Source organism: Calidris pugnax, unplaced genomic scaffold, assembly GCF_001431845.1.
Source record: "Calidris pugnax isolate Ruff unplaced genomic scaffold, ASM143184v1 scaffold349, whole genome shotgun sequence".
Lineage (NCBI taxonomy): Eukaryota > Metazoa > Chordata > Aves > Charadriiformes > Scolopacidae > Calidris > Calidris pugnax.
Window position 1 is genome coordinate 476,969 of NW_015091088.1, and position 27,808 is coordinate 504,776.

Below are 27,808 nucleotides of genomic sequence, written 5' to 3' on the forward strand. Positions count from 1 at the left end.
TTCAGCCTGGAGCAAAGGAGGCTGAGGGGAGACCTTATCGCTCTCTACAACTCCCTGAAAGGAGGATGTAGAGAGGTGGGGGTCGGTCTCTTCTCCCAAGTCACAGGCGACAGGACAAGAGGAAATGGCCTCAAGTTACGCCAGGGGAGGTTCAGGCTGGATATTAGGAAAATTTTTTTCACTGAAAGGGTTATCAGACATTGGAATAGGCTGCCCAGGGAGGTGGTCGAGGCACCATCCCTGGAGGTGTTCAAAAGACAGGTTGATGTAGTGCTGGGAGGTATGGTTTAGTGATGGTGATGCTTCTTGTTTGTTGTGTGGGTGTCTATTTTTGTCAGTTAGTTGATGGTTGGACAAGATGATCTTTAAGGTCCCTTCCAACCTAGAAGATTCTGTGATTCTCACCTTCTCATCTTCTCATCTTTTTTTCAGTAATGTCAGGTTGCTTTCTGGGTGCTCATCCTACATACAGCTGTGGGTCACTGCTGAGCCAGCAGGACCATTTGCTGAGCTATAAGCCAGCCCCAACCTGGCCTATCATTTTCCTTGAAAATCAGGTTTTTGTCACGTGAGGAGTACATAAGGTGGCACTTCATATCATGAAGCTTTACAGAACGGATATGAAAAATAATAGAAGACCACAAACATCTGCTTCTAGGCCCCTGGCTGCTCTTGACAGAGGTAGGTATCATGTCCCGGCATCCCAATAGGCAGGTTATGTAGCATAACCACCTCCAAAGGATAAGCACCATGTGGACCTTTTGTTTGAGTAATTATATAATGAACCGGAGAAGATGATGTGGCACCAAAACTTGGTGAAAGCCCTTTTATTCACCTCTCCTTCCAGTAAATAGATTTTTAGATTTTTTTTACATTTATTTTACTAAGATGAAATGTCTGTTATTCTGCAGGCAGAAGATACAACTGCTGCTGTGGGAACTGCTGCAAAGGTTACCAGCTGTCCTCTCCATAGCTGAGACATGGGAAGCTGAGCTGACAGCACCTTGCTAAGAAGCCCAGCCCGTAGAGAAAAACAGAGAAATAAAGCACGTGTCTGCCTTGCTGTGGCGGGCATCACTTACTAAAATATTATTCTGTTTACAGGTTTTAAATCTCTTTTCTTCCTGAAAGGGAACACATTTGGAGGGAATGGCTTCAAGCTCCAACAGGGTAGGTTTAGATTGAACATTAGGAAAGAATTTTTCACCGAAAGAGTGGTCGGGCATTGGAACAGGCTGCCCAGGGAGGTGGTGGAGTCACCATCCCTGGCTGTGTTTAAGGGACGTTTAGATGCAGTGCTAAGGGACATGGTGTAGGGGAGGACTTTGTAGAGTAGGGTAGATGGTTGGACTTGATGATCCCAAGGGTCTCTTCCAACCTAGACGATTCTATGATTCTATGTTTTCCTCTCGTTTAACCAGGAGGACTCGGCTTGCCTCGCTCAGCTCAGAGCACGGGAAAGGGCCCACTAAGGCTACGGGTCTGGAGGCTGAATGACCACCTTCTGCATGGAGATGCTGGGTCTGGCTCCAGCCCAGCCACCCGCTCCTCCTGGTAGCCTGGCTGAGGCCGTGCAAAGCACCTTTCCAGACGGGATGACTCCACTCCCAAGGAGTCACCTGGCTCCTCGCTCAGGTGACTTTTACTGCAGTACCCAGATAGCCCGGTCCTTCCGAGCTCTGCAGTCACTATGCTACAGTCACTGTGACTACAGTCACTGTTAAATGCATGCTTGGTTTTGGTTGGGGTTTTTTTTGTAGATTTATTTTATTTTATTTTATTATTTTCTATACTGAGTTTCTAGTATCTTTATTGCCAGGCTGTAATGTAAATTCGATTCACTACTAAAGATACCCTTTTTTTGGACAAGCTAGTTTCTATGTCCCATTTAACCATTCGAAAACAGATAAAATAATATTTTTCTGCCTCACAGTGGCGTTTTTAAATTTTATTCGACTGACGATTGCAAAGTGCTTTACTCTTTTCTTGCGGTGTCATTAAGTGTATGAAGCATCCCACAGACTCCAGTCACCCTTTTCTGTTTTAGCTACTTTTAGCTTAGTCGAAAGCCTGAAAATAGTTGAAAACCTGAAAAACCAAGTCTAGTTACCTGTGCTTTCATACCACGCCAGTGGCTCTGGTTGCCTGACAGAGCCTGCAAAGAAATCTAATTAGCTGGGCCTGTGCAATCAGACATCCTTGAAAATCCAGCTGGTTCCAAGTCCCTGCTGCTGGGTGCTCAGGTATTGTGCTATTCAAAATGATTCAAAGTCTCGTCCAAATTTTTTTGTATTACTGCAATGCAAAGGAAGCCACGGATATTTGTATTCAAGCTGCAGCTCAGTACTGCCAAAAGAGAGCCACCTTGCCTTAAAACTGTAAACAAATAAAATGATATTGTAGAATTTATTTCCTTTCCATGATGAAAAGTACCATGGCAGCCTGTGGAGAAATATGTCTTCTTACATTTGCCTGGCTACCCGCAGCGATTTAATAAAGGTTCTCAGTGCAGCAAGCACACTGCTTCCCTGCGCTTGGGCTGCTTCAACCACCTTATTCTTGATCTGTTTCTGCAGGAGTCCCCGTGGCAGCAGTGTCTGCCCTGCCTGCACCCACCTTTCCAAAGCCCACCAGGCAGCGATGATGTCTACTTACAGCCCTTCTTTCTAACTGCCAAAGGAGCCAGGCTGGGCTGTGCCGTGCAGCTCAGGGCTCCTGGTGAGCTGGGATGTGCCACGGGAGCAGAGCTGGGCTTTATTTGGGTGCAGGACAAGGCTGAGAAACAGGCGATGCCCTCAGTCGAGAGCCAGAGGGGAAAAGTGCTGCAACTCCACCACTTACCCTCCCAGAGCTTGCTCCTGCCTGAAAGCATTTTTCCATCGTGGGCATGCAGTTCCTCGACGCTATTTATCACAACTCTTCTGCTTCTGACCATTTATTCACCTTCTTCGTTTTACCTTGCCCATAGCTGGTAGGAGCTAAAGTTGATTACTTTTTACCTCAAAGCTTACTGAGTGCAGTGTAAGGCATCAGCTCCTGGGTGAAAAACGCGTGAGGGTTGTTGTTCAGGTACAGAGGATGCTTGAAAAGCCTTGAAGCAGCAAAGAGAAATGCACTCGTGTTTAATCACATTCATGCTGTAAGCAGATTTGAACCATTCAAGATGAAGAGAGATATAGAGAAAGCCAAGTACTGAGTGATAGTATTCCATCCTAGGCTGTTCATCTGCATCTATACCTGGTTCAATTATTTTGTCTACTTAACACGCAGCCCCATGTGAAAAAATACATCTTTGGAGTCATTATATTGCCTACATAAATATGAATACTGTATAAAGAAATGCAATAGCTGTGAATGTCACTGTACATAGTCTTTTTTTCTGAGGGGTAAACCCAACTAAATGGAAGACACACAGCTTGTGCAAGTCAAAATCTTTCTTCTTGCCCTTCACCCCACACACGAAGCGAATCACTGCGAAGGCAGTGCAACTGCTTGAGCTCCTCTGTCTTCACTTCACCCAAAGGTTTCTCTTAAGTCCATCCTCTGCACAGGTGATTTAATGAGGTAAACTTTGCAAATGAAACTACAAGCACCATCCTCTTTTGTATGAAACACAGTGCAGCGAAGCCATCAGTCAGCTGTGACAATTTTGATTCACTTAAGGAAAGCCTCTGTGCTGTTACCAGTCAGGGAAAGGCCTGACCCCAGTACCACAGAACCAATGCTGTGGTAGATGGGCTTCACCACCACAGGCAAAAAATGTCAGCTGTCATGATTTTGTTGAAAGTTACTTCTTGCTTTGACTATCAAACCACATGCACTGAACTGTATCATCCAGTCAAGTGAAATACTCTTTTACACTGCTTAGAGAAGAAAAAACAACTTAAAATTGACTATTTGCTAAGCACAGAAGGATATCAAAATGCTAATCAACAGTTCCAGGAGAAATAGAAGAAGAAATCTACCAGCAAAGGTTTGCAAGAAATAAAGACCTCTATCCCTCTAAAAAGATTTGAGAAATGCAGCTGCTCTTCTGCAAGGTGAATAGAGGAGACTGTGCAGCAAAACCTTCCCATGTATTTTCACATCGCTGTGGGCAAAAGCACATTAGTCACTACTTTTAAAATAGATAATGGCTTTTCAACTGCCGTGTGCCCGTGTGTATCTGTAACAAATGCTCTGAGAGATAACAGCTTTGGCTGAGGCAAAGGGATGAGAGCTGATTTGCCTCTACCGCTACCTCCAGGCTTTGCCATCAGCGCGCTAAACACAGAGGTTCAGCTCAAGATAAGTGTCTGGGAGTGGTTTTGTAAGGCTTCAAATTAATTTTGAAATTCAGCGTTGGTCCATTGGAACAGACTTGTAATTACATCTGTTACCTTTTCCAAACAAGTACAAGCTACAAAATACAGTTAGGGTTATCAGCAAGATACGTGTTAAGTGTTAACTGGCTTCTTTACCTAAGTCCTTTTATCCTGATGGTTTAAACTCAGCCTAAGACCTGTGAGTACCTAGAACAAGAAGGCAGCTCTATCTAACATTGCTCTCTTCACACTTTTCTTATCTAATTCCTAACTGGGACATACCTGAGCAAAGAGGGTTTGCAGGAGTCACGCACAGCTTCAGCACAACGCTCTTCCCCATGAGATGGTGCCTCCTGCTCTCCAGGGGATGGGCACACCATGAGCACTGCCCTCTGCCCAAGAGTGCCTCCAATATAAACTATGGATCCAGGAAGGGCACCTAAAAGCTGTGTCAAACATAAACCAATCTAAATATTAAAAGAAAAAAAAAACCTCCGAAATGTCAGTTCATGAAACAGTTCAGAAAGCTTAGTTTCACCTTCTGGTTGGTGATGATCTGGGTGTTTGTTATCATCATGTGTCAGTCAGGAAAAGCTGTAAGTTAAGATTGAGTACTAGCACAAAGTCTAACACAGAAAGCCCATGCTGAAATCTCATCTACTTCAATGAAGTTTGTAATTAGACCTAAAAAATCCTTACGTTCAAGATCATTTGGAAAAATAACCACTTTGTGTTTCTCATGGCAATGTTTAGAAGTGGTCCCAGGAATGTGCCTCTGGAGATGACACCTCCAGCCTGAGTGATAGGAACTCACTGAGAAACAGGAGGATTGGTGCAATGCTTCCCCCTTGAACTTACTTAAGCACTTTCACAGTTTTATGAACCACCTTGAAGGCACCTGAACAGCACTTGGCCACAGAGAAGAGGGGCTGTCTATTGCAGGCACCTGAGTCCAGGTCCCTGGAACAGTAGTTCTGACATTAACACAGAAGTTATTTCAGAAGCAGCTCATCTGTCTGGTACATCCTATTCATTTTCTGAGCTAGAAAAGATTTGATGACCCCATTTCTGAGACCTTTCTGATATGTTTGTAACCTTTTTATCCCCATTAGCACCTGAGAGGGGTCCTTCAAAGTATATATTCCATAAAGGTTCATATTCATATGAATATAGGTCTTTTAAGTGACTGAGGATGCTTTGAGACACAGCAATTGTAAGTATCATACCATGCTGGGGCATGACATCCCATCCTTGGGTGCCAGGTACAGGCACGTGATTTTATTATGTTGTGAAAGTCTTCTCCCAATACTTTTTTTAGTACTCCCTCAGTTAGGATTAAATACAGGAAAAGTTCTCATTTTCTGTAGAAAACTTTGATCTTCCTAGTTTATGCTGCTGAACCTGTACAGGGATAGCATGACTGGCTAATATCTGTAGCACTGGTGATTTTGTTTCTGGGAATACAGACTTATGTATTGTATGGAAAACACATTTTTGTGAGCTCATGCAAACAAGAGACTAGAAAAAAAGATCACTTTAAAGAACTACATAATGTGTTACACAATAAGCATAATTTTCTATCAGATGTCGGTGCTTACCTTTTTGGAAGAAAAGGTTTGACCCAACCATCTGAGACATTTTCTGTCCCACAAACCCCAACACTCTGCTCTGACACTCAACATGGGAAGCTACCAGGTGATTTCCAGTGACATGGATGGCATGTCTCTGGTTCCTGTGCTTGTCATGGGGCTAACCTGTTGCCTAAAATCAGACGTGACAGACAAAAGGAATTTTTAAAACTCTGTTTTCTTCTTTCTGTTTGATAAACCCTGTCATTTCAAGGAAATATTTGAATTTCTGCTAATTTTGGTTTGGTTTCCAGACTCATGCAACCGGCTTCTGCACATTTTAAGCAGCAGGTTACCTGCTTCAAAACAAACAAAAAAAAGCATCTGTGAACTGTGGATGCGGCATTAGCTAAGAGAATTTGCAGTGCATCATGTGCAGTGAAGCAGATGGACTCTACGGTTGAGTTAACAGTGACTCATGAGATTGTCTTAAATAATGGATTTTTTTTTCCCCCTAAATGGCTTAAAACTCCATATGCTTTGGGGAAGAGAGCTCCTATAACTACTCTTGCAGAGCATGGGGTATTCAGTAAAATCTAGAGAGCAGCAGCTACAGCCTTGCGGAGGGGTAAGCATCCCCTGGGGTAAGTATCCCATGTTTACCTTATGCTACATTTTATAACAAAGAGGAACAAGGAAAGAGGACCCCCCCCTCAAAATCCCAACTCCCCACCGTACCATGGGAAGAGCCACAGCCCACCCTGTATGTTTTATCTCTGGTTTGGGCTCTTACTGCTTGCAAAACTTGAGCCGCTTCCAGTTTAGTCATTTCCCCTTATCAGGAAATTCAGATGAAATTACATTCCTACCGGAGGCTTTTAGAGGTATATAGGAGTCCTGTTTGCCTTTCCAGGAGATGTACTTTTCTGGCATATTTTCTTTTTTTTTCCCAGCCAAGCAGTGGTTGTCTGCTCACCTCCAGTGTCCGTAACCCCTTCTGGTTTTCACCGCAGACATGTCCCTGAAGATGAGAGTTTTGCCATTTCATTCCCCAGTTACCCAACCTTTTCTCAGGAGAGCAGAGACAAGGGGGGAGAAAAGCGGGGCGAGTCCCCTCTCTGCAAAGTTTATTGAGTAAACACTTAACCAGCTTCCCATTATCGGGAAGGAGATCCATCTGAGACCAAATCTTTGCTAAATTGGGCAGCAAGAACTGCACCTAAAGCTAATTTTCTAAACAAAGTGGTAGCTGCCTGCTTTTAACTATCCCCCAGAAGAGTTGTCTGGAGAAGGATCAATACTCATGAGATGAGCAAACTACTGGTGTTTATTACCTGTGCCTAGAGCCTCCAACAGCTTCCAGCGCCTGGCTGTGCTCAGCGATATCCCGGCACCAAAACACCTGCTAAAGAGAGAAAACAAAGAGCAAAACAAAAGGGGGTGGCTGGACCCCAGAGCACAGGCACAAAGGAGGAAACAGAGCCCTTGTCCCACCTGGCTGTAATGAGGGAAAGTGGAGGGATGGAGGCATCACACCTGGACAGGGTGAGGAGGAGGCGCAGAGCTCTCCTGGAGGACCTGGCACAAGTTCCCCGTTGCACGGGGTCTCCTCTGCCCTCTCCCCTCCCACAACACCCCCTATTTCTTCCACGTTCCCCCAGCCTCATCCTGCTGCTCAGCAAGCCATCATCCTCTCCGGGGGCACACCGAGGCCCCATTAGCAGGGTGGTCTCCCTCAGGGACCTCCTGGCAGCCTTCGGTGCTGGTGACGGGAGCAGGTGACACGACTCCCCTTTTATAAGCTCTGTGGAATTATTTTGGCTTTAAATCAGTGCTGGTGGAACGCACCTCCCATCAATCCCCTTTTAGCATCACAAATAGTTGTCATCAGCTCGGAGCTGCCAGGTCACATTCAGCAGGAAATAAATTTAAAAAAAAAAAAAAAGAAACAAAAATCATACCAGGATTTCCACCTGGTGTGATTTGTCTCATAAGGGTCACAGCCACCAAAACCACGCTTGTCTGGGAGCCCAGCAGAAGTAGAAGAAGCAGAAATAGCTGCCTGCCTGCCTCCAAACCCAGCCCCAGAGCAGCCTCCAGTGGCAGCCAGCTCTTCCCACAGGGGCACCCACATGTGCCACCAGCCACCCCAGGGTACCTCTGCCACCACACGGCAACGCTGGGCCCCTGTCCAGAGACGTACACGCAGCCATAATATCAAACCACCACCACCTTCCATTAAGGCACTGGGATAAAAATCTGCTTTCCAAAAATCAAATTGTCAGTACTTCCCCATGACTCATCTAACAGCCGAGATGTGCTTCTGGCACAGAACCAAACCCGTCATCCATCAAAGAGCCAATTAAAAGGAAGAAAAAGAAGCAGTTATTAGTTTAAAATTTTGTGTGAACTTTCTGCTGGTTACTGGTGAAGTCACACACTCCTTGGGATTCAAGAATCAGTGATGCTGCAGCACACACGTACCCATGCACAAACTCCATGTCCTTGCTACGTAGAAACGGAATTAACCAAACACATATTTAGCTTTGCGGTACATAAACTGCTTTATTGAGTCAAAGTCTGAACCACCGTCCAACAACATCAATGAAAGGTCTTCTGAGAACTTTGGGTTCGACTCACAGAAAGCCACCTCTACCAGGTGAATACCACCTACCACGACGGCCACATGTGCTTTTGGAAATACTCGGATACAGCTTCCAGTAGCAACCCACGGGGTATTGTCCCAGCCTAGGTATGTCTTTTTTAGTGTCTCCTCTCACATACTAAGTTTTGTGGAATACAGGTTGGCTCAGCCTACCTCAATCAAGCAGAGGCTTTTGCACATGGATGTGCACACCCTGCAATCCAGTTTCACAGACACATAGCATGCAACAGAAGTTAGTTAGAATAAGTGAAATCAACACCACCAAAGGTAATCAACATTTTATTTATAAACATACATTTACTATAAAAGCTGATGCATTTTAGACAAGTTTTCCTAATTTCCAGAGGCATTTTAGAATAAATAAAATGAAGGAAAGATTAGCATAATTGGTATTCAACATTAGCCCCAGCTAGGACAGCAATACTTGTCCTTGAATGGACATGCAGATAAGGATGGTCCCCTTCTGGTTCACCAACCTTTAGGACATTCACCGAGAACTACAGTTGTATTGCATCAATAACACTACATAGCAAGAGGAAGGAAAAAATACACCAGGGAAAATGGGGTTGTGAAATACAGATGGGTTATGACACCTGTTCAGGTTCTCTGAAGTATTAAGAGGCTAAATAAATTCTGAAACATCTAAAACCCTTTACATACATTGTACTTGCTTAGCAATAATAAATCAGTCTTTTGCAACAAATACATTTACATTGTAGTTCAATTGTAGTAAAGCGTTATTTTTTTCTGTGCCCAAAGTTCCCGATAAGAAACATATCATATTTATGTGTTTAAACTGAAAAAAAAACCCAAAAAATATGGGGGAAATCTGAGCCTGAATGAATTTGCCATGTAAGACCCCAAAGGAAATATGAAATCAAACATAAGTAGTTGGCAAGTACAATTTAGAAAACTGTTGAAAATTAGTCTGTGCTGGTGAATAGATGTTCACGAAGGGGGGGAAAAAGTGTCATCTGAGAAAGCCACTTTGTTTTGCTGTACATACAATCAAACTTCACCAAAGCATGCATATATGAAACTAACTGGCAAGACACTGGGATCAACTTTAAGCAGGTTCAGAGACCCAGTGGTGTGTCTGCAGCGCGGTGCATGCCCCCACCCCACCCCTGCCCATGCATTTTAGTCCCAGCCATGCTCCTAAGCCCTTTGGGCTCTTACCCCTACGCCAACGAGAAGCGGATCTAACCTCTGTGACAAACAACCCTTCTACACACTTGGGGACTGATTTGCACACCTAAATTCTACCACACAGCTGAAGCGGTGTTAGCGACTCATACCAAACAGACGCACAAGCATGCAAGGTCTTGTTTAAAAATCAAGCCCAGACATCATATATTCACATATCACATGGAATTATACAGATGTACAAAGTTGGTTATAAAATCTGCTTCTTGAATTTTCCATGTAGCACATTATTTGCGGAAGAACGTTATGGTGACCACGTGCAAAGTGTCAGCATCCTGATTATCAAAACCCTTTAACAGTAAGTCATGCAGATGGTTGATCAAAATATTGGACATCGCTGTTTGATTTCCAAAACATATTTGTGATTTTTGATTTTTTTTTTTTTTAAAAAATATTCCCCAGGTGAAGCCCATGAAGGACCTCAGCTTTTTGGATTTATTGCATCCATAAGTCATCGGTCGACTGTGTGCAAGAGCTTTGCATTTTCTAAGGCACAATTTTAAGGAAGTAACATGTAACTTTCCAGGAGATAGTCACAATGTCCTCCAGTGACAACATCGTACGTGGGTTTTCGACGACACGCAGTTCTGCATGGGTATGCAACACACATGCAAACAACTGTCTAGTGTTTAAATAAATAGTTGCTAGCTATAGAACAACTCAAAATCACCACTTCCCTAATGACCACTTCATTCCCATTTATCAACACATCACAAGACAACGGATGTGTACATAGATTAAATAAATCTCTATCAATTTAGTTTTATCACGGTTTTAAGGCAGAATTAAGTGGATTTTTCTTTTCCCTCCATTTTAAGCTGCATCGTGAACTGCTAAAACGGGACGTTTCCAGTAACTGTTTACCAAGCAGTGCTAGGGTATTTTACACTTGTAGCACATTCCTTCATCTTGTCTGTGCACTGCAGATAAAGCGACACGGCTCCAACCAAGCTGCTGGAGCACTTCAGTAAGGAGCACGTGCTTCATCAAAAAGCCCAAGGGAAAACTGGCCCAAACATGGGCAAGTTAAAGTTTTGTTTTACCTTCTGCTGCCAGCCTCCTCCCTGCCCCCCTTCTGCACTCTGGGGCTTTGCTGGCTTTGGCTTTTTGGGGGTGGGTGCGTGGGGGAACACAGATTCAAGGCTGTTTAACTCCCTGCTCCCGAGGGGCATCCAAACCACACGTGTTTCTCCGCGCGAGATTTCAACCAACCGCGACGTTTGCGAGCGAAGGAGCAGACCTCAAAGCGCATCGCCCCACCAAGGGGGTGAGTTACACCCCAAAGAGAAAAGCTTCCCCCTTTTACACCAAACCCCAGCTCCGAGACTCACAATTTGGCTGCGTCCACCCCCTCGGCCGCCTCTCCCCCGCCTCACCTTTCAGCGAGCTCAGTAACAACACGGGCTGCTGAACTTCAGAAGAAGGATTGCTCCTAATGGGAATCTTGCCATCGTTAACGGTATGCAGTCTTTAGGTTTAATGAAGAGATCTTTATTTGAGAGAATATTAAGCTATAGTCATGAACATTACTTGAGGTACACAAACAAACAAAAAAAAAATCCTATCGCTAAAGGTGCAATAATTTATTTGTATAACTCCTACCCTCCACTGAAGGTAATATAAACACAAAATGCTTCAGAATTACAGGATGTATTATCAAACTAGTCTCTGTATAAAAAAAGTTATAGCTTCAGTTCTAACAGAGAAGTCGTGCTGTGATGTTTAGTTTTTCAAATGCACTGATTAGATACTATCTTAAAATTACTTCTCAGCTCAAGTTGGCATATTCTATAAAGGTTCTGTAAACTTAAACATTTTAATTTCTAGAAATATTAAAACAAAACAGCTTTATTGCATGTTTATTTTCTTATTACTTTTAAAAGAATAAGGTAACAGACTGGAAATCATAAGCATACCTGAAAGGTGGGATTTTTTTTAATAGTACTTAGGCTTTGCCTTCCCAAACACGGTCATACATACTTTGCAAATTTCTTAAGAAAGGGAAAAACCAACATATTGCATTTTAAAGGAGCAGGTTCAGCGTTTTTTATGAGTTTTTCAAAATGCGATGTGAGCCATGATGTCCATGGATTCAAGCTCTTACAAGTGATTGTCTGGAGGCAGCCGATACATGAGAAGAGAGTTCCTTCTTGAAAGTTACTAGGACTGAAAGTCATGTCACAATGTAGTTGGCTGTCCAGCAGCTGGGCAAAACAAAACCAAAACAAGTAATTAGCTGACAATTTTTAACAAAGATACATAGCCTTTTTTTTTAATGTGACCTCTAAAATTCAAAAACCTGTTATCTGGAAATATATATCATTTGTGCCCTGCTTCTCTTTCCTGCTGCAAAACTGGGTCACTAACTGCAAAGAAACACTCAGCGTAACTCCAGTGGAAATATATCTCCCATGCCACATGGACAAATGCATTCTGCATGCACTTTTATTTCAATTTATTCCCAAAGTATCTGTGTCTGTATTTACTTTCAGGCTGTGCAGTGGCCAAATAGTAAAGCAAAGGACTGGTAAGTCATCTTCAGCTGTGTCTGGTTTGTGTTACGTGGTAATACAGAGCCCTGGTCTTATTTTGCCCTACAGGGAATCTCATGAATTTACTTAGAATCAGTGAATGATTAAAGTTGGAAGGAACCTTAAAGATCATCAAGTTCCACACCCCCTACCATGGGCAGGGACACCTCCCACTAGACCAAGTACTTCTTGCCTTGACTTCGACACTGACAAACCTGTAACTATTCCTCGTGTCTGACATTGAATACTGAGTTCCCTTTCTTGTAAGATTTTGTTGTAGAGAAATAACCTACTTTTATTTGAAAAACAGAAATATTTTGGACCCTGGACCACTACATAATTTTTAATGCTTCTCTCTCAACGTTTCTGATAATTTATTTTGAAACAGAATCTTCCACAATTCCAAATAAGCTTCTGGCAGCCAAAATATTTCATCAAAATGTCCATAAGCATCTCAAAACAAAAATGATTAATTCTGGGTTGGTCAGAGACCGTCAGTTGTGTGCACGACTGCACAGGTTTTCAGATGTAGCCACGGGGGCAGGAAGGCACGAGCTGTGCAATCAAGCAACTGATTTTATATTTAGCATCAGAGTTCCCAGAACTGAAAGGGAAAACATGAACATTGCATCAGCTTGTTCTTTGCTTCAGACATGGAGTCCATCATTTTCTAGTTAAAAATGAGCAACTAACCATGTTTGCAGTTCTATCAAAATCAGTTCCTTTAAAACTGCCATCAAGAGCCAGTGTAATTTTAATTCAACTAACTCGTATTTTGAGATTTTTTCATGAGGCGTGAACGCAACAGGAAGAGGCAATTTGTAGGGAAAAAAGACAAACCCTTGCCATTATTATTCTTCGGGAAGCATACATTCCCTCAAAAGCTATTCCCTCTTTCATGGCCCTGGTTACTGTCATGCTAGGGATGTAGAAATGCAAAACCTCACTGGGCGAAACACTGCACGCAGCTCTGTGCTGCATTTTCCAGCACTGCTGCTGTAGAAATTATAATGGAGGGTGTGATTTCTACAGCAAATAAGCTGACAAATAGTTTATTTGAGCCTTCATCTATCCCTAAGGGACCTCACTTTTTATTTAAGGAAAAAGGATTAAGAAGAAAAGGAAAATATTGACTTTTATCACCTTTCTCTCTTTTTTGTGTAAAGATGGATGAGTAAACGTGCATTTTAAGGGTCAGGACCTCATCCACATGAGAAAGGTTTATAGTATCAAGCCTGAAGGGGAAAAGCTATTTCTAAATGTGTCAGGTCAAATAAATAATAGTAAAAAATTTGCTAACATTTCTTAGCAGAATTTTTTAAAAATCACCAAAGAAATGGTTATACAATAGCACCCTCTAGCTCTGCTGATGGGGAAATATCTCTCTCCTGAAAAATCAGAGAAAAAATATCTGTTCTTCTGTTGGCAAAGGTAGGTAGGTATCTTTCCGGCTCCTGGATTTCTACCACCACTGCTTTTGAGAGAAAAGACAGGAAACAGTAAGGCCTGTAAGGACAGTAAGAGAGGACAGAAAAGGACTGCAGGCAGCGAATACACTAAACAGGAACATGTAACAGGAAGGCAATGATTACTCCCGTGGTTTTTTCCTGCTTCTTACTGTTTTCCACAAAGAAGAAGCCAGCGGGAGCACTGCCCATCTCATATCACTGGTGACATTGGGGTGCAGCTGAAATGCTCTAGCAATTGGGTATAAGACACATAAATCCAGGACTAGCAAGAGCATTCAACTGACCTGCTCTAAGGCAGAAAAATGCATTGAGTTTTTTCTGACATGCAACTGTCCGGCTCATTCTTCAAAATGTACAGCAAGCAACACTTTAGCACACATCTGGGGGTACAACCACAAGGTTCCATCATGAGTTACAGAACATTCCTAATATTTTCCGTGACCATTTTGTCTGGAGGCCTGAAGACATAAAAAATGGGAACTTCTCCAAACAAGGCCTAGGGTCCTAGACCTAGTAGAAGTATCTACATTTTCTCACGTGATGTGACACATACAAGCCCCCAGGACATCCACGTGCATGGTGTAGGAGTTTCTATTTATGCACAGAAACAGCCTTTAAGTCTAATACTGTTGAGCAGAGATCCTCTGGGCAAGACTTAATGGACTTGGAAATCTTTTTTTGATATGATTAAAATGGCATGGGGAGGCTCCCCTTCCTATGGAGAAGCCGTGCATGAGTGGCAAAGCCAGGAGGAGACAAACCCATTAGTTAAAATCACAGCAACAGTCTTGTTAGAGTTCATTGTCCTTCGGACAGGATTTGGTACTTACTTCTGGATCGGATGTAACAATCGTTGCAGTTAAGAAGACCATTTCTAATCCTGACATCTGTCCCACTTGCTGCGTCTCCCAGCTGTCCCTTGCAAATGCCACACTGTCAATTGGAGAAGAGAGAAAGTAAGAGACACCATGCTCTGTCACAGCTCTTCCCAAATTCTGACTTGTTTCAACAGTTCTTGGAATAGTGAGAAAAAACCTCCCCCAGAACCCAGTCCATACTCCTACAGAGCACTGCAAATCAGTGAAAGGTTTCTTTAGGGCCCACAGTATTTAGGACTGGATTTCATCAGCAGTCTCCACTTAAACAGAAGTGAAGTCTAGTGATTTTAAGAGTTTAGCCTAGGTAAATATCTAAAAAAAAAAGATTCATGAATGTCTAATATCAATAGGGCCAGAGATAATAGAAACAGACACTTTCTGAGTTCTCTAGAAAACGCTATCTTGAGTCATTTGAAGACTAAAACACTCAAGAACAGTCAAGAAGTATTTCTGTTGAGAGCTCTGGTGAAAGCCAGAATACATCATCCATTCCACAGTCCAAGCTTTGCAACCATGGGTCAAGACCAAAGATGGCTTTGGGACTGACCAGTTTTTTTGGACAAAAAATAAAAATCACAAGGTAACAAATGTCATATTTAAAAACAACGAGTACAACAGGGAAATTAGGAAATTATATGATGCTTCCCTCTGTAAGCGAGGAAGCTAAGTTTGCTTGCTAAATCACAGGTTTTAGCCCAATTACTGGGTCTGACAGCAAAATAATACATTAGTTGCATTTCTTCCACTTCTCTACAAACACATACACAAACATACATAACAAAAATGTAAATCTCTTGGTCCTCTCCTTTTCAATTTCACATCTACAGCCCTCAATATACTCTCTTCCTTGCACTGTTCATGACTTGAGATTTTTCTTAATAGAGCAGGAGACATACCCTGAAGCACTGAATATGGAAATAAAGACCGAGTGTCTCAATAATCATGGCAGCTCCTTTTCCAAGAGGAAGCCCACAGGTGGAGCAAAGCTTCCTTCCGCTGACAGACCTAGGAGACAAACAGGGCTTTAAGAAAACAGAACAGCAACCGAGCTAAAATGTATACAAATGTTTGCACAGGTTTATGGCGAGGGACAGGATGGGAGGAAGGAGCATTGGGGGGTTCCACATACATATGCATTGACCCTGCAGCCATGTTGCTGAATCTGCCTCAGACAAGCAAGCAGAGGACTTAAAATACTTGGGTGCACAGCAGCTCAGACCCATTTCCCTGCCATTCTGCTGTGCTAGATCAAAAGAGATGCAAGCCTCTTCACAGAGGCCCGGATGGTAGGAAACCACGCCCGTGGATTACCCAGACCCAGTCAATGCCACAGCAATCAAAGCAGACATTCATACGAATTACCTAAACCAGATTCTCAGCCTGGAAAATTTTCAGTTTGTTTGCAAATGTGTTTGCTTACTGTAAGTCAGAAGGCAGGGATGCTGCTTGTACACCCAGACAAGCTGTGAAAGTCACCCGTAGCAGGGGAACTGCAGTGGCTCAGAGCAGGCACCAGGCACTTGCTAACTAATTGCAGTCCCTGCTGCTGCAGCTACGTGCCTGTTAGTGCTCCAACTCATTAGAGGAAAGCTGAAATCAGATCTCCATCTGCAATGCAAAAATACTTCAGCTCTGTCCTTAAGCTTCAGTCCTGTCTAGACCTTTCCGGTAAATCAGCTGTTTGATGACAACCGGGTGAGGGATTGGCGTCCCAGGAATAACTGGTACCCTTTCTCACACTGTTTTTAATGGCACTGCAGGTGTACACCTGCGCGTGTTTCACACTCTTCCCTCCTCTCCTGTCTGCCAGAACTGATGTTCATCTAAATGAGAGGAACTGAGGACAAAAGGGATCCCTTGCCATGTGTCCGTCATCCATGTTTATTTTCAGCCAGGGCTGAAACCGGGAGAGAAATTTCAGGAGACTGTTCAGATTTGAAACATAGGTTTCAAAAAGATGGTTTGATGACATTGTACAAAAGTAGAGCAAGTTTTCAATATCTTGCTTTACGTTTTTGGTGCAACAACATAATAAGCCACCAAGAGAGATGGATCTGGACTGCATCATGATAAAAAAGGAATTAAAAAAAAAAAAAGAGAGAGAGAAAAATGAGACAGAAGCAGCAGAAAGACTCATCATGAACAGAAAACTGTCCTTGTTTCCATCTAATCTCTGCCACTCCTGAGCCCATCATGTACAGTGACAGCCCAGGCACATCGCTGTCTGTTCATGTTGCTTCCTTCTCATTATTCCTTTCAGAATAACTTCCCTCATTTCTTCTCCTCCCCTACAACCTTAAGCCTTCTGCTCCCATCCCTCTGTGTTACTGTTGAGTCCTTCCTTGTTTTCAGTTCTCCAGTATCGGAAGTCATCATAAAGACAAATTAAAGTGTTGAATCAAAGAATGAAGTGTTTTTTTAAGAAAAGTTTTCTAATGTTTGAATGGAACAATGAACTACATTCCATCAATTACTTTAGGAAAAGATCTTGGAACAGGGTCTCAGATCAGGATACAGCTACTAAATAATATGAAGAAGCTATTAAGACTAGCTACATGTAGCCAGAAATGATCTGCAATCCCACCAAAACTGAAACTAAAATTATCAAAACCAGAAGAAATTGTTCACATAAAAAATTCCCAATAGTTTCACGTTAATGCAAATGGCATCAGAAGGAGGGCTTTGCTATTAAACATGAAGAAAAATGTTATTTAAATAGAACAAAAAATTTCCATGGCTTCTGTGTTGTATGACTTAACCCCATTTAATGAGCCAACTGGTTTTAACACACCCCAAATTAGCAGTGATTCTATCAGGATGCAGTTAACATTTATTTAGAGTTGGTACACATCTCATCGAAAGCTGCACAGCTCATTGCCTGAGAGAATAAAATCTCCAGGAGATTAGCATGAATGTAGGCAAATTAAACCAATAAAAAAGGCAAAAAAGCAAAACGTGTTTCATGTTTGGAATTAAGGGAAGGTGTTTTTTTTAAAATCAGTAAGTGTTGGAATGTCATTGGGTGACAACATCTAGAACATACCTTCCTCCTGAGCACGTAACTTACTCACAATGAAAACTACATCCTTTGGCTTAAGTGCTCTGAACTCACGCTTTACTGCTTACTTTGACCGGAGCTTATATTAAGCCATTTCAATCTCAATAAAATTTCAATGATCAAGCAGAGTCCTACGGCTGCTTTCTGAACTGTGTTATTTTAAAACACAACAATACTGCTGAAGTAGGCAAGAAACACGGCAGAGGGAGCTACATGTTTATTATGTGGATGGTTATGAATTGCAGTATTTAGAAGAATTAATAGTGCATCCACATAATATTAGTGTGATTTGCACTGCAGCAGTTCACCAGAAAGATGCATTTGGTCTGCAAAATTCCTTAATGACCTTTTGTACCTGTTGGGTGACTGAATCGGAGCAGCAGGAGAGCAGGGAGACGATGGCCCAGATCGGAAGTTCTCGTGATAGCCTGCCCTAAAATATAGGAGAGAAAATGCATTACTACGGCTGAAAAACAAGTGAAAACAGAGGTTTGTATGGAGAAAGTCTAGCTGAAGGATTTCAGAATTCCCAGCTCTAAATATTTTATCTACAGAAAACAAGGCATAATTTTGCTGTCCACTGCCATTTGATGATGCCAAGGCACGACACCTTGTAGTCTGTGTTTCCCAAGGGGGTGTGCTCAGAAGCACCCTGGTAGAGCAGCTGCAGGGTTGCTGATGGAGGGTCTGTGCCGGTAACACTCACTCAAAAACAGAAAGCAAAGCATCAAAGAAGAAAAAAACCTCACCAAATTCATAGCAGAAAGAAAATACTAATCTCTATGTATCTTCTTTTAAAAGCTATATTCCTTAAAGAACTAGAAAGTAGCAATCAACGTGTGTTTAGAAGCTGGGGAACGAAGCTCTCGGATACCACCTTCAAAGAGGCAAGTAACACTCACTCAAAAACACAAAGCAAAGCGTTGAAGAAGAAAAAAACCTCACCAAATTCATAGCAGGAAGAAAATACTAATCTGTACGTATCTTCTTTTAAAAGCTATAATCCTTAAAGAACTAAAAAGTAGCAATCAACATGTGTTTAGAAGCTGGGGAATGAAGCTCTCGGATACCACCTTCAAAGAGGCAGACTTCCCCTGACATTCCCACTCTGATGTTTAGCCACTCACTAGCTATAAATGTTTGTCTTAGGGACTTGAAACAAAGGAAGCACATGAACAGTTACACAGATGAGTGTTTAAGGAGCTAAGGAGAAAGATGACAGAGAATGGCAAGCAGGAGGTGTCCTCCCTCGTGAAACTAGTTACTGGGGAACCCGTCATAAGAAACAAAGTGGATAAGCATTAGCAGCCTTGGTGGTAAAGCCAGGAATCAATGGTGTCTGCACAGTGCAGGACTACCCATGAAACTTAATCGATAAAGAATGCTTAGTAGGAACATGTGGGAGAGCAGAGTGAGCAGGACTTCTCAACCTCTGCAATAACCTTTATTTTATGTTCTCACCTCCTTATTTCTCCTGTGGAGTTCGGCTGTTGCCCCACATTCTGGCCCAGGAATGGTCTCTGCCGAATGTCCTCTGCACGATGTGGGGACTGCTTTGTCAGCAACTGCTGATTCCAGGAGACATCTACAATGGGAGGTGAGGAAATCTCAACACTTGTGATAAAATGTTTTTGTCAGTACTTATAGACCAGCATAGCTTGTGGGCACACCATAAAGGAAACACAAAATGTACTGATATTTAAAAATAAGTTCTCAGAAACTCCACACCAACTCAGAGACAGGCTCTCCTACACCAGAAGACCTCTATGGGACAATGTCCCCCCCTGCATTACCTACACATACACATGACCTGCTCTGCTGCTGAATCTCAGTTTATGAAGGGGAAAAGGGAGAAGTCAAACATCCACCCACAAGTAGCATTTGGAAAAATAAAAGTATTTCTGTCCCAAGGATTGAAGCACCAGAAAGACAGAACCTTCCCATGGTGCCTGGGGATCCAAACTTCTCAACAGCAAGAGTTAAGAGGAAGGTGGTGTAGACACTGCTCTCCATGAGCCTACTGATAAATGGATTTCTTCCCTTGCAATTTCCTTCTGGGCTTCAGATGGTTGCACAAGGCTCAGTGATGGTCACAGCCTCCCAGCAATAGGCAATGATGTGTGTAAATGCCCAGGCAGCCAGCCATCCCATCCTTGAGACACAGCGTGCTGCCTGGATCCTTCCAGACAAATCCTGTGGCTCACAGGCTGGGCACAGCCTTACCCTGCTGCACACCAACCACCTGGTTTAGAGGAGAAGAAAAACTTTACTGGGGCCTATGAAAGGCCCATTCCCTATTTTTGGTATCAAGACACAAAAAAAAAAAACCCCAAACCAACACACCTAGTTCTGACTAGCTTAAGGACTTAAGCAGAGAGCGAGGACGTGATGCTTTAAGTGGCAGGAAAGGAGCTGTCAGAATATTTGTAGGGGGCCAAGTTGATGAAGAGAACCAAGATTCAGGCTTTTGCCTGACTAGCAGAAGTTAAAAACTGTCAAAACCTTTGAAGTTTGTTTAATCACTACTACAAATCCATAAGGATGGATTGCTGGGTAGTATCTTCCGCTTTCTTTATTTGAGCAACCTGTATCAGAGCACTAAGAACACAATGAAATTGTGCCAGGGAAAGCAAGCCTAAATTTAATAAAATGAATTTGCATTTCGAGCAAGTAATAACACTGAAATATTTTCTATCCATAGGTGTTTCATTTTTCTCACCCTGAGTCAACGGCAGATTCAGCCTGGCAGGCGAGCTGCGCTCCATCACCTGGTGCTCCTGGTCACCTCCTTTCAAGATACCCGTCTCCGGGTGTCCTGAGAACACTTTATTTCCACTGCCAATAAAAATAAGTCACATTGTATAAATAAAGCCAGGAAAAAAAATCCACCTAGAATAGAATGGCAAAATCAGACTTTTGAATGTCAGTCTGTTTTCTGCAACTAGATTTTCGTTACTGTGTCAGCAATGATGATGCAATATACAGTCATGAATTAACCAGAGTCTAAACATGTCACATCTTCCTGCTTCCCTCACACTCTGCAACTTACATGCATGAAAGATCATCCCAGATTTATGGAAAATGGCTTATTTGCCAGAGAAACACAATTTCTCAGTGTTCTCTACCCAGTGTTCAGCATCATCAGATGCTTCTCGTCTTTATGAAAGCTGTTATTAGCAGCTGGGCAAAGACCAGGATCATCTGGCAAGTCAGGGCCCTGACTTGCCTTCCGAGATAGCCAGGCAATCTCACACAGATCCCGAGCGAAAACAGCTACTGCTCCTTTATTCCTCCAAATGGCTTGGGGAACTCGTACAGGAGACACAGTGCAGTGACGTACAGAGACGTCTGAGCTACCTGAGCTTCAATCTGGTTGATTTCAGCAAAGCCATATGCTGCAAAGACAAGCCTTCTGAACTGAGAAACTAGCGCTGCACATTGCCATACATGTGTAAGCCTGTGGCAAGTGAATCAGGAGATATTACACCTATCACCAGGCCACCAGATGCTGATGCCCCAGCACCAATCCCAGGCAGATGCGACGTCCCACAAGTCTACAGAACACAAAGCTCCACAGGGCTTAAGAAATACTTAGGCTTGATCCATACCTCCTCTTTTCTTGCCAGAGTTCATTTTCCTTGCTTTTCGGAGATGGCATACTGTCCTGCTCCCAGAGCAGCTTTTTCTGCCTTGTAACTTCTTTTTGTTTGCCTTCCTCTGGAGAGCTGTTTGAATCAGTTGTGTTCTAGAAGACAGCAGGGGAGGGAACAAGGAGCTTTCCTTGAATCAGCGCATGCATGAGAAAAGCACAGGCTGCCCCCAGATGTATCACACACCTCATTATCATAAAGAACATCTCACATTATACAGTGGAATCATTTGACCTTGGTAAGGCCAACTTTGGATTTAACAAAGGCTTCAGCTAAAACAATCAAATAATTGTATTAAATTGAGCACGAAACAAAAAAGTGCAGGACCGACCAATTATGAGGTAGTGTTCAGGATGACAAAATAAAACCACACTACATACTTTTGGCAGGAATCCTTGAATGACTTTGAGAGTCTAGACCATCTCCCATTGGACTTGGTAGGACTTTGTGAGGGACCTCAGCTTGTTGTCTCTGCCTAGAGGCAGAGCATTACTCAGATGCTCTGGGCATTCTCACATGGCAACACTAGTACTTCCAAAATAGTACTGGAGTGGGTCATATCTGACTGGTGGAGCTTCAGTAAGCCATGGCATGATGAGATCCTTCACTTCTGGGTGCAGGCACTACCCTGAACGTGGCATAAGCAACTCCACCCAGGAAGTTGCTGCTACACAGCCATGTGGAAAATGGGCCATGGCTGACACCCCTGCACAGGGATGAGTGATAAGAGAAGGAAGGAAGGGTGAGAGGAGAAGCAGATGATAGAGTACTCCTAAATCCTGGAGTTGAATGAAAAAAGGCAGATGACTTCTTGGGTGTGGCTGCCTCAGGCAGGAGAAAATTATGTCTGGGAATCCCACATTCATTCGACTGATCTCACCTGAGGTGTCATTCTGTGATCTCTGGCAAACACTTATTTAATTAGATACTAGATGCATTGAATTAAACATTTTTGTGTCGCATAAGTTAAAAAAAAAATAGAATAATCAGAGAGTGGACATTCCTCCATTTGTTTTTCCACTTTCTAGGCTGGATGGTGGGAGAGAAAAGAAGAAAAAGTGGGGAGGCAGGATTCAGTCTCATCTCAGATATGCTTAAAGCACTGTCTTACACTCAAGATTTTGGATGCAAAGAAATCACTTCAGATGCTGTTGGCTTTGAGAAGGTAGTGAAAACAAAAAGAAACAGGTGACTGCTTTTCCACAGCACCAGTTAAAGAAAAGAAGCAGCTGCAAAGTGAGAAAATATGACCCTTTGCTCTAGTCCAAAATCAGATGGTAGCACTTTGCTTGGGAGCATGGCTCTTCAGTCATACAAATATACAAACTATAGCACTATGAGATATCACCAATTATGGAAGGGATCCAGGGAATACTCTGTTCCCAGACTTTGTTAGCCTTTAGTGAAGAATGACACATGACATCGAAGATGGCTTAGTCTTTCCTGCCTCACTGCTCCATGAAAACTCACCGCTGTCTTGTTTCCTTCAGTGGTAGAAGAAGAAGAGGAAAGGAGGTCAGCAGAGTTTGAAGAGACAATGAATGGAACTACAGTATCTTCAATTATCTTACGTTCCTAAAAAAAAAGAGGATCAGGAGAGAGTGGAGTTTAGAAATACAGAATGTCAACTATGAGCTTAAAAAGTAGAAGCATAAAGTTTGGCTACGTGTCCTATTTAGATGGCTAGGTAAGGACCTGTGGTAAGAAGAAACTCAATTTTTACTCTAGTAACACCTCCATTTTTAACCTGCTTCCAGGTTTTGCACTCCCTTTCCTTTCACCATTACCATGAGAGATGGGATGTCCAAAACTGGAAAGAATATTCCACTTGGCATGGCACCACTGTTTCTCACAACACCAGGCTATTAAGTTTCATATAAAAAAATGGTACACAAGAAACTTGCAGATCACAAGCATGGCCCTCGAGCACAGATGATAAGACATCAATTTCCATAATGTACAACAAGTTAAACTGAAAACATGAATATTTTCCTATTTTTTGCAATAATGACCCATATACAACAGAAGAAAACCACTATCTTTTATATCATTAATATTCTACAACTGCAAGCTTTGAACATTTCCTGTGAGATTTTTTTTTTTTTTAAAACAAAGCCAGTTTACAAAATATCTACATGATCAAGCCCAAGGCAAACAACAATTTCATCTGGAGTTCCACCAACTCCAGGCACCAAGTATACACCAAAATGCACCAGGCTCTGCCTCTGGAGGGAAGTCTGAGCGTGCCCAGACACACCACACTGACTCACCCTGACTTGCACAGCAATTAGACACCCCCACCTGTGCGGAGCTTCTGAGGATACCTGTCTAAATATTTAAATATTTTTCCTCAGCGCCTATGGTAGTGTTTAAGAGAATTCAGCCTTGAGAAGGCTTTTCATTAATTAATCTGAGATTTTTTTCAGTTACGTAAGTGGGTACATTTAAGTACAAAAAAAAGTCAATGAACAACCTCCTCCTCTAAGTATTTTACCTCCTCATAGTATCTACGCTCCTCCTCTTCAACTTCTCTCTGGGCCTTTTCCCATTCCTCTTTCAGCTTGTCCTGCTCCTTCTGATACTTCTCCTGTAAGAGAATATGAATACAGGTACATTCAGAACATTCTATAGGATTACAGAAATTACATGAGGAGTAAATTCTGTAGTATCTCCACAGTGAAAATGAACCTGCTAAAAGTGGTTTAATCAAAAATAGGATGAAATAGGAAGATAAAGGTTGAAACATCCATGTGTGTCAAAAAAAAGTTTCTTTTCCTCCTCTCCCCGCTTGTTTCTAGCAATTATACTTAACACTTTCAAACCATGAGGAACTTGTAACATACTAGAAGAAGTTTAATTTGTTAGAAGATTTTAAATTTTTGGTCAGAAATGAAATTTATGCTCAACAATTTCAATAATTCCTTTTTTATTATAAAGTATTAAGAGTTCCAAAAAGCTGTCACGCACCCCAAAACACTTGGGCATGATTTTCACATTAATAACTTCAGCAAAGTAGCATATAAACAAGCAGGTTTTGCAGATACTGGTACTAACTTAAGAGAGATGCCAGTACAATTTAATGCATGATGAATACCTGTGCAAGTTTAAAAGATAAATGTGTGTAAAGATAATAGCATGTAAAGATCTGAAGAGGGCAAGCTTATAATTAACTAAGTAGTTTATTTTCTTCCTTGATGGAATTATTTCTTGAGAATTGTTTTCACACAGTTTTGCATGAAAAATTATCTCAAAGAAATCTTTAAAACAGTTTAACAGAACTGGTTTGAATATGGGGAAGAATGGTGACTTCCATATCCTTTTTACACCAGTTCCAAACTCTGTTCAAATTAGAAACTACATCTGCCTAATCCAGAAGAGATGGATTCACTACTGAAAGAACACCCACATACGCCAAAAAAATTATGATGAGAGTTTTAAACCACTTTAAGAGGAAATAACCATATTAACTAAAAAGAAATAATCTCAAGAAAGCAGGAGAGAGACACGTAAGCCATTCTTAAAAGATGAAAAGACTCCATTTTATTATTCTCCATCCTTTGATAGTTGTTTGCTCTTCTGTTACACGGAGGAAAGATATGATTTCTTTGGGACCAAACCTAACGACAGTTTCAAAAGACGCTACTAACCGACAGGGGAATCAGTTCTCAGGGCCACTGCACTTCTCCTGACTAGGACACAAAACCAGACCTTTTACAGCTTCTCTACCACTAGGCAAAACCAGTGGTTGTTTTGAGGGGGTTTACCCCCTCACGCAAAAAAACCCAAACCCTTGGTGTCCAAATTTAGCTTGACCTTTTCCAATAAGAACCTGGGAACAAAGCAGAAATCTACAAAAATCTATTAACACCATCATTTTAAAGAAGAGATGCACAGGGGTCAGCAAATTGTCAGTTTCAAGAAAAAGCCTCCAAGTAGTTAAGAGTCTCACAGTCTGTGCTCAACATACTTTAAATATAGTTGAGGATCAACATTTGGTTTAACTCCACACTGGAATTCAGAACAAAGTCCTTTTGATCTTTCCAATGAGTGGAGAAGGGAGACGTAAGAGTGCCCAGACCACAGAGAACATGCGTGTACGCTCATCTTATCACTCATCTGCCACAGAATTCGCTCAGGCATTCAGAGAGGACGTGGAAAACATGTCATGAAATGCCCAACTTTTGTCCAAAGTGACAATTCAACAGCTGAACCACGTGGTGGAAGACATGTAGTTTCTTCCTTACCTGAAGCAAGCGTTCTTGCTCGTGCTGCCACCTTTCCTGGCGCTTTCGCTCTTCTTCTGGATCCCAGGACCAGAAATTGAAACGCTTGTGTGAAGGAAAAGCAAGTTATTAGGCTTTTACAGTATACTTCACAGGCTACCAGAGAAAGCTGCACTTCATCTGGCCTGCCCCTGGCAACAATTTTAAAATGGGAAATTCAGAAACAGATAATGATTCCCTCAATTAGCAGGTTATATTCTTAGCTTCACTGACACTTGGGATTTCTCACAGGTATCCTAATGATAAAATAATCATTTGATTTGCAAAGAAAGGCTTGGGAAACTTCAACTGGAGGGGCAAAAAAGGAAAAAGATCTGAAAGAAAGTTCTAAGCAGCACTGAATAGACACCTGCAGGTACTCAAATTCAAAGAATCTCTATTTTTCTTTTGTATAATCTTCTGCGCAACACACAAACCAATTTGTGATTGTAAAATATATTCTCTCATTTCATGTGGTTGCCAGCACAACAGCCTATACCCTTTTTTTAAATTTTTATCCATAATGAAATAAAATCTCAGGCTTCAGTATGGATCCCATTACATGATACATATTTAAAATCCTTACAATCAAGGGCAATTTAAAACACTTTATGTCCTATTCCTTTCCACTAAGAATAGTATTAGAATCTGATAGGAAGAGATTATATCTATTTTTACATGACAAACAGAATATGAACTACTGTGTACTTTACTGTAGCTTCTGTGGTGGTGGGTTTTTTTAGTGGGAAGAAAGTATAATTGTGGTCTCTAATTTCTGTGCATTTAAAGGAGAATGGATAACTTGGACTTATATATTATTTTGAGATTATGAAGCTTTAGGTCTTCCAGCAAACCAGTACTGTATAGCTAGCATTCCTTCTAGATAAGGGAAGAATACATCATTTCAGATTCAGACTAAGTCTTCATTTGGGTTGTATTTTTTCTCTCTTATTTCCTCAAGAAAAAAATTCTCATTCTGATTTGCTGGTGTTACAAGACAGTTTGCTTAAAAAAATCACTTCTGCTAAACACATATCTCTAAACCAAACAATGATGCAAAAAAGGTACTCACATTTGATTTGTCACTGCTATCAGAATCAGCTATCAAAAAAAACCAACAGAAAAAGGAAAAATTAAGTTTAACACAGCAAAATGTGCTTAGGCTGCAATGTATCTGTATAAAAAAGCTTCATGTTAGTTTCCTATTTGCTCCCACAACCAAACGCAAGGACGAATTGCAGGCGAATAAACCAGAAAAAACAGATTACACCCATCACCAACAAAACTACTTTTTTTTTCTGGGTACAGAGGAGGACAGTATTAACTAACACGGGGTTCTACTCTACCACTAGCTAATGCCGTCTACTTCTGGCCACAGCTGTTAGCGGTGTTCAGACTCAGTGTCACCTACTGTGATCTACTTTTCCCTTCGTGATTCAGCGCAAGGAAGGGAAAAGCACAGCAAAGCTAACAGGATGGGGCTACGCTATTCAAGAGCCACAGTTAAGGAGAGAGCCATTGCCATTTTCTGCCCAAATGTCTTTGAAAATGAGGCTGATTTGAAGAAATTAAGGAAGAGGTATTTATAGGCAAGTGATTTTCATTTGGGTGCCTGCAAGCAGAGCATCCCACCAGCGTGCGGCCCAACAGCTCTTTGCCAACTGTGCAGCGGGAAGAGACGCTTTCTAGGAAAGCGAGAGGTAGAAGGAGTCCCCGTGATCCTCAGCTTCCACCCCGGCCCCACGTCCGAGGACGGCAAGGCCTGGGGGCGGCGGGAGGGCTGAAGCTGGTCTCAGCGCCGCGTTTACCTGACTGCGAGAAAAACTGTGAGCGCCGCCAGCTGTTGCGAACCCTAAGGGGAACCGCGGCCCCGCGGGGCGGCTCTGCAGGCCAGGGCACGGAGACAAAACAAGAAACACAGCGCGGTCAAAAAAAAGGCGACAACGGACTCTCAGACCCAAGCCGCCTCGGCCATGAGAGGGGTTTGGACTATGTCGGCCCATTGCCACCGGTTTGCAACGGCCCTGCAGATCACATGGACCACCCGTATGTAAATGCTAGGGTGGTAAGATGGCATCTACCCTTACATGAGAGCTCACGGGGCCTACAGCTGGCCGAGGGCAGCCACCCCTTCAAGTCTCTGCATGGTGCTCGCCTTCGTTCCTGTTGCAGACACGCATTTTAAAGGATTACAGGATCCCTTCAGTGCTTTACGTG

At 42.4% G+C, this 27,808-nt stretch overlaps 1 protein-coding gene across 4 annotated transcripts in view; it reads right to left on the reverse strand.

The window, feature by feature from the left end:
• Window positions 1-8,800: 8,800 nt before the first annotated feature.
• Window positions 8,801-27,808, reverse strand: part of LIMCH1 (LIM and calponin homology domains 1) — a 186,883-nt gene continuing 167,875 nt past the window's right edge. For 3 of the 4 annotated variants that reach the window (XM_014957818.1, XM_014957817.1, XM_014957816.1), the window contains 11 exons: window positions 26,664-26,692; window positions 25,574-25,657; window positions 23,824-23,916; window positions 22,800-22,904; window positions 21,288-21,424; window positions 20,399-20,514; window positions 19,141-19,264; window positions 18,026-18,112; window positions 15,518-15,626; window positions 14,574-14,676; window positions 8,801-11,947 (listed from right to left, as the gene is read on the reverse strand). In XM_014957818.1, coding sequence (XP_014813304.1) covers window positions 11,922-11,947; window positions 14,574-14,676; window positions 15,518-15,626; window positions 18,026-18,112; window positions 19,141-19,264; window positions 20,399-20,514; window positions 21,288-21,424; window positions 22,800-22,904; window positions 23,824-23,916; window positions 25,574-25,657; window positions 26,664-26,692 — 1,013 coding nt within the window. In that variant the 3' untranslated portion in view covers window positions 8,801-11,921. The remainder of the gene's footprint in view (window positions 11,948-14,573; window positions 14,677-15,517; window positions 15,627-18,025; window positions 18,113-19,140; window positions 19,265-20,398; window positions 20,515-21,287; window positions 21,425-22,799; window positions 22,905-23,823; window positions 23,917-25,573; window positions 25,658-26,663; window positions 26,693-27,808) is intronic. The other variant, XM_014957814.1, reaches the window with a different exon arrangement.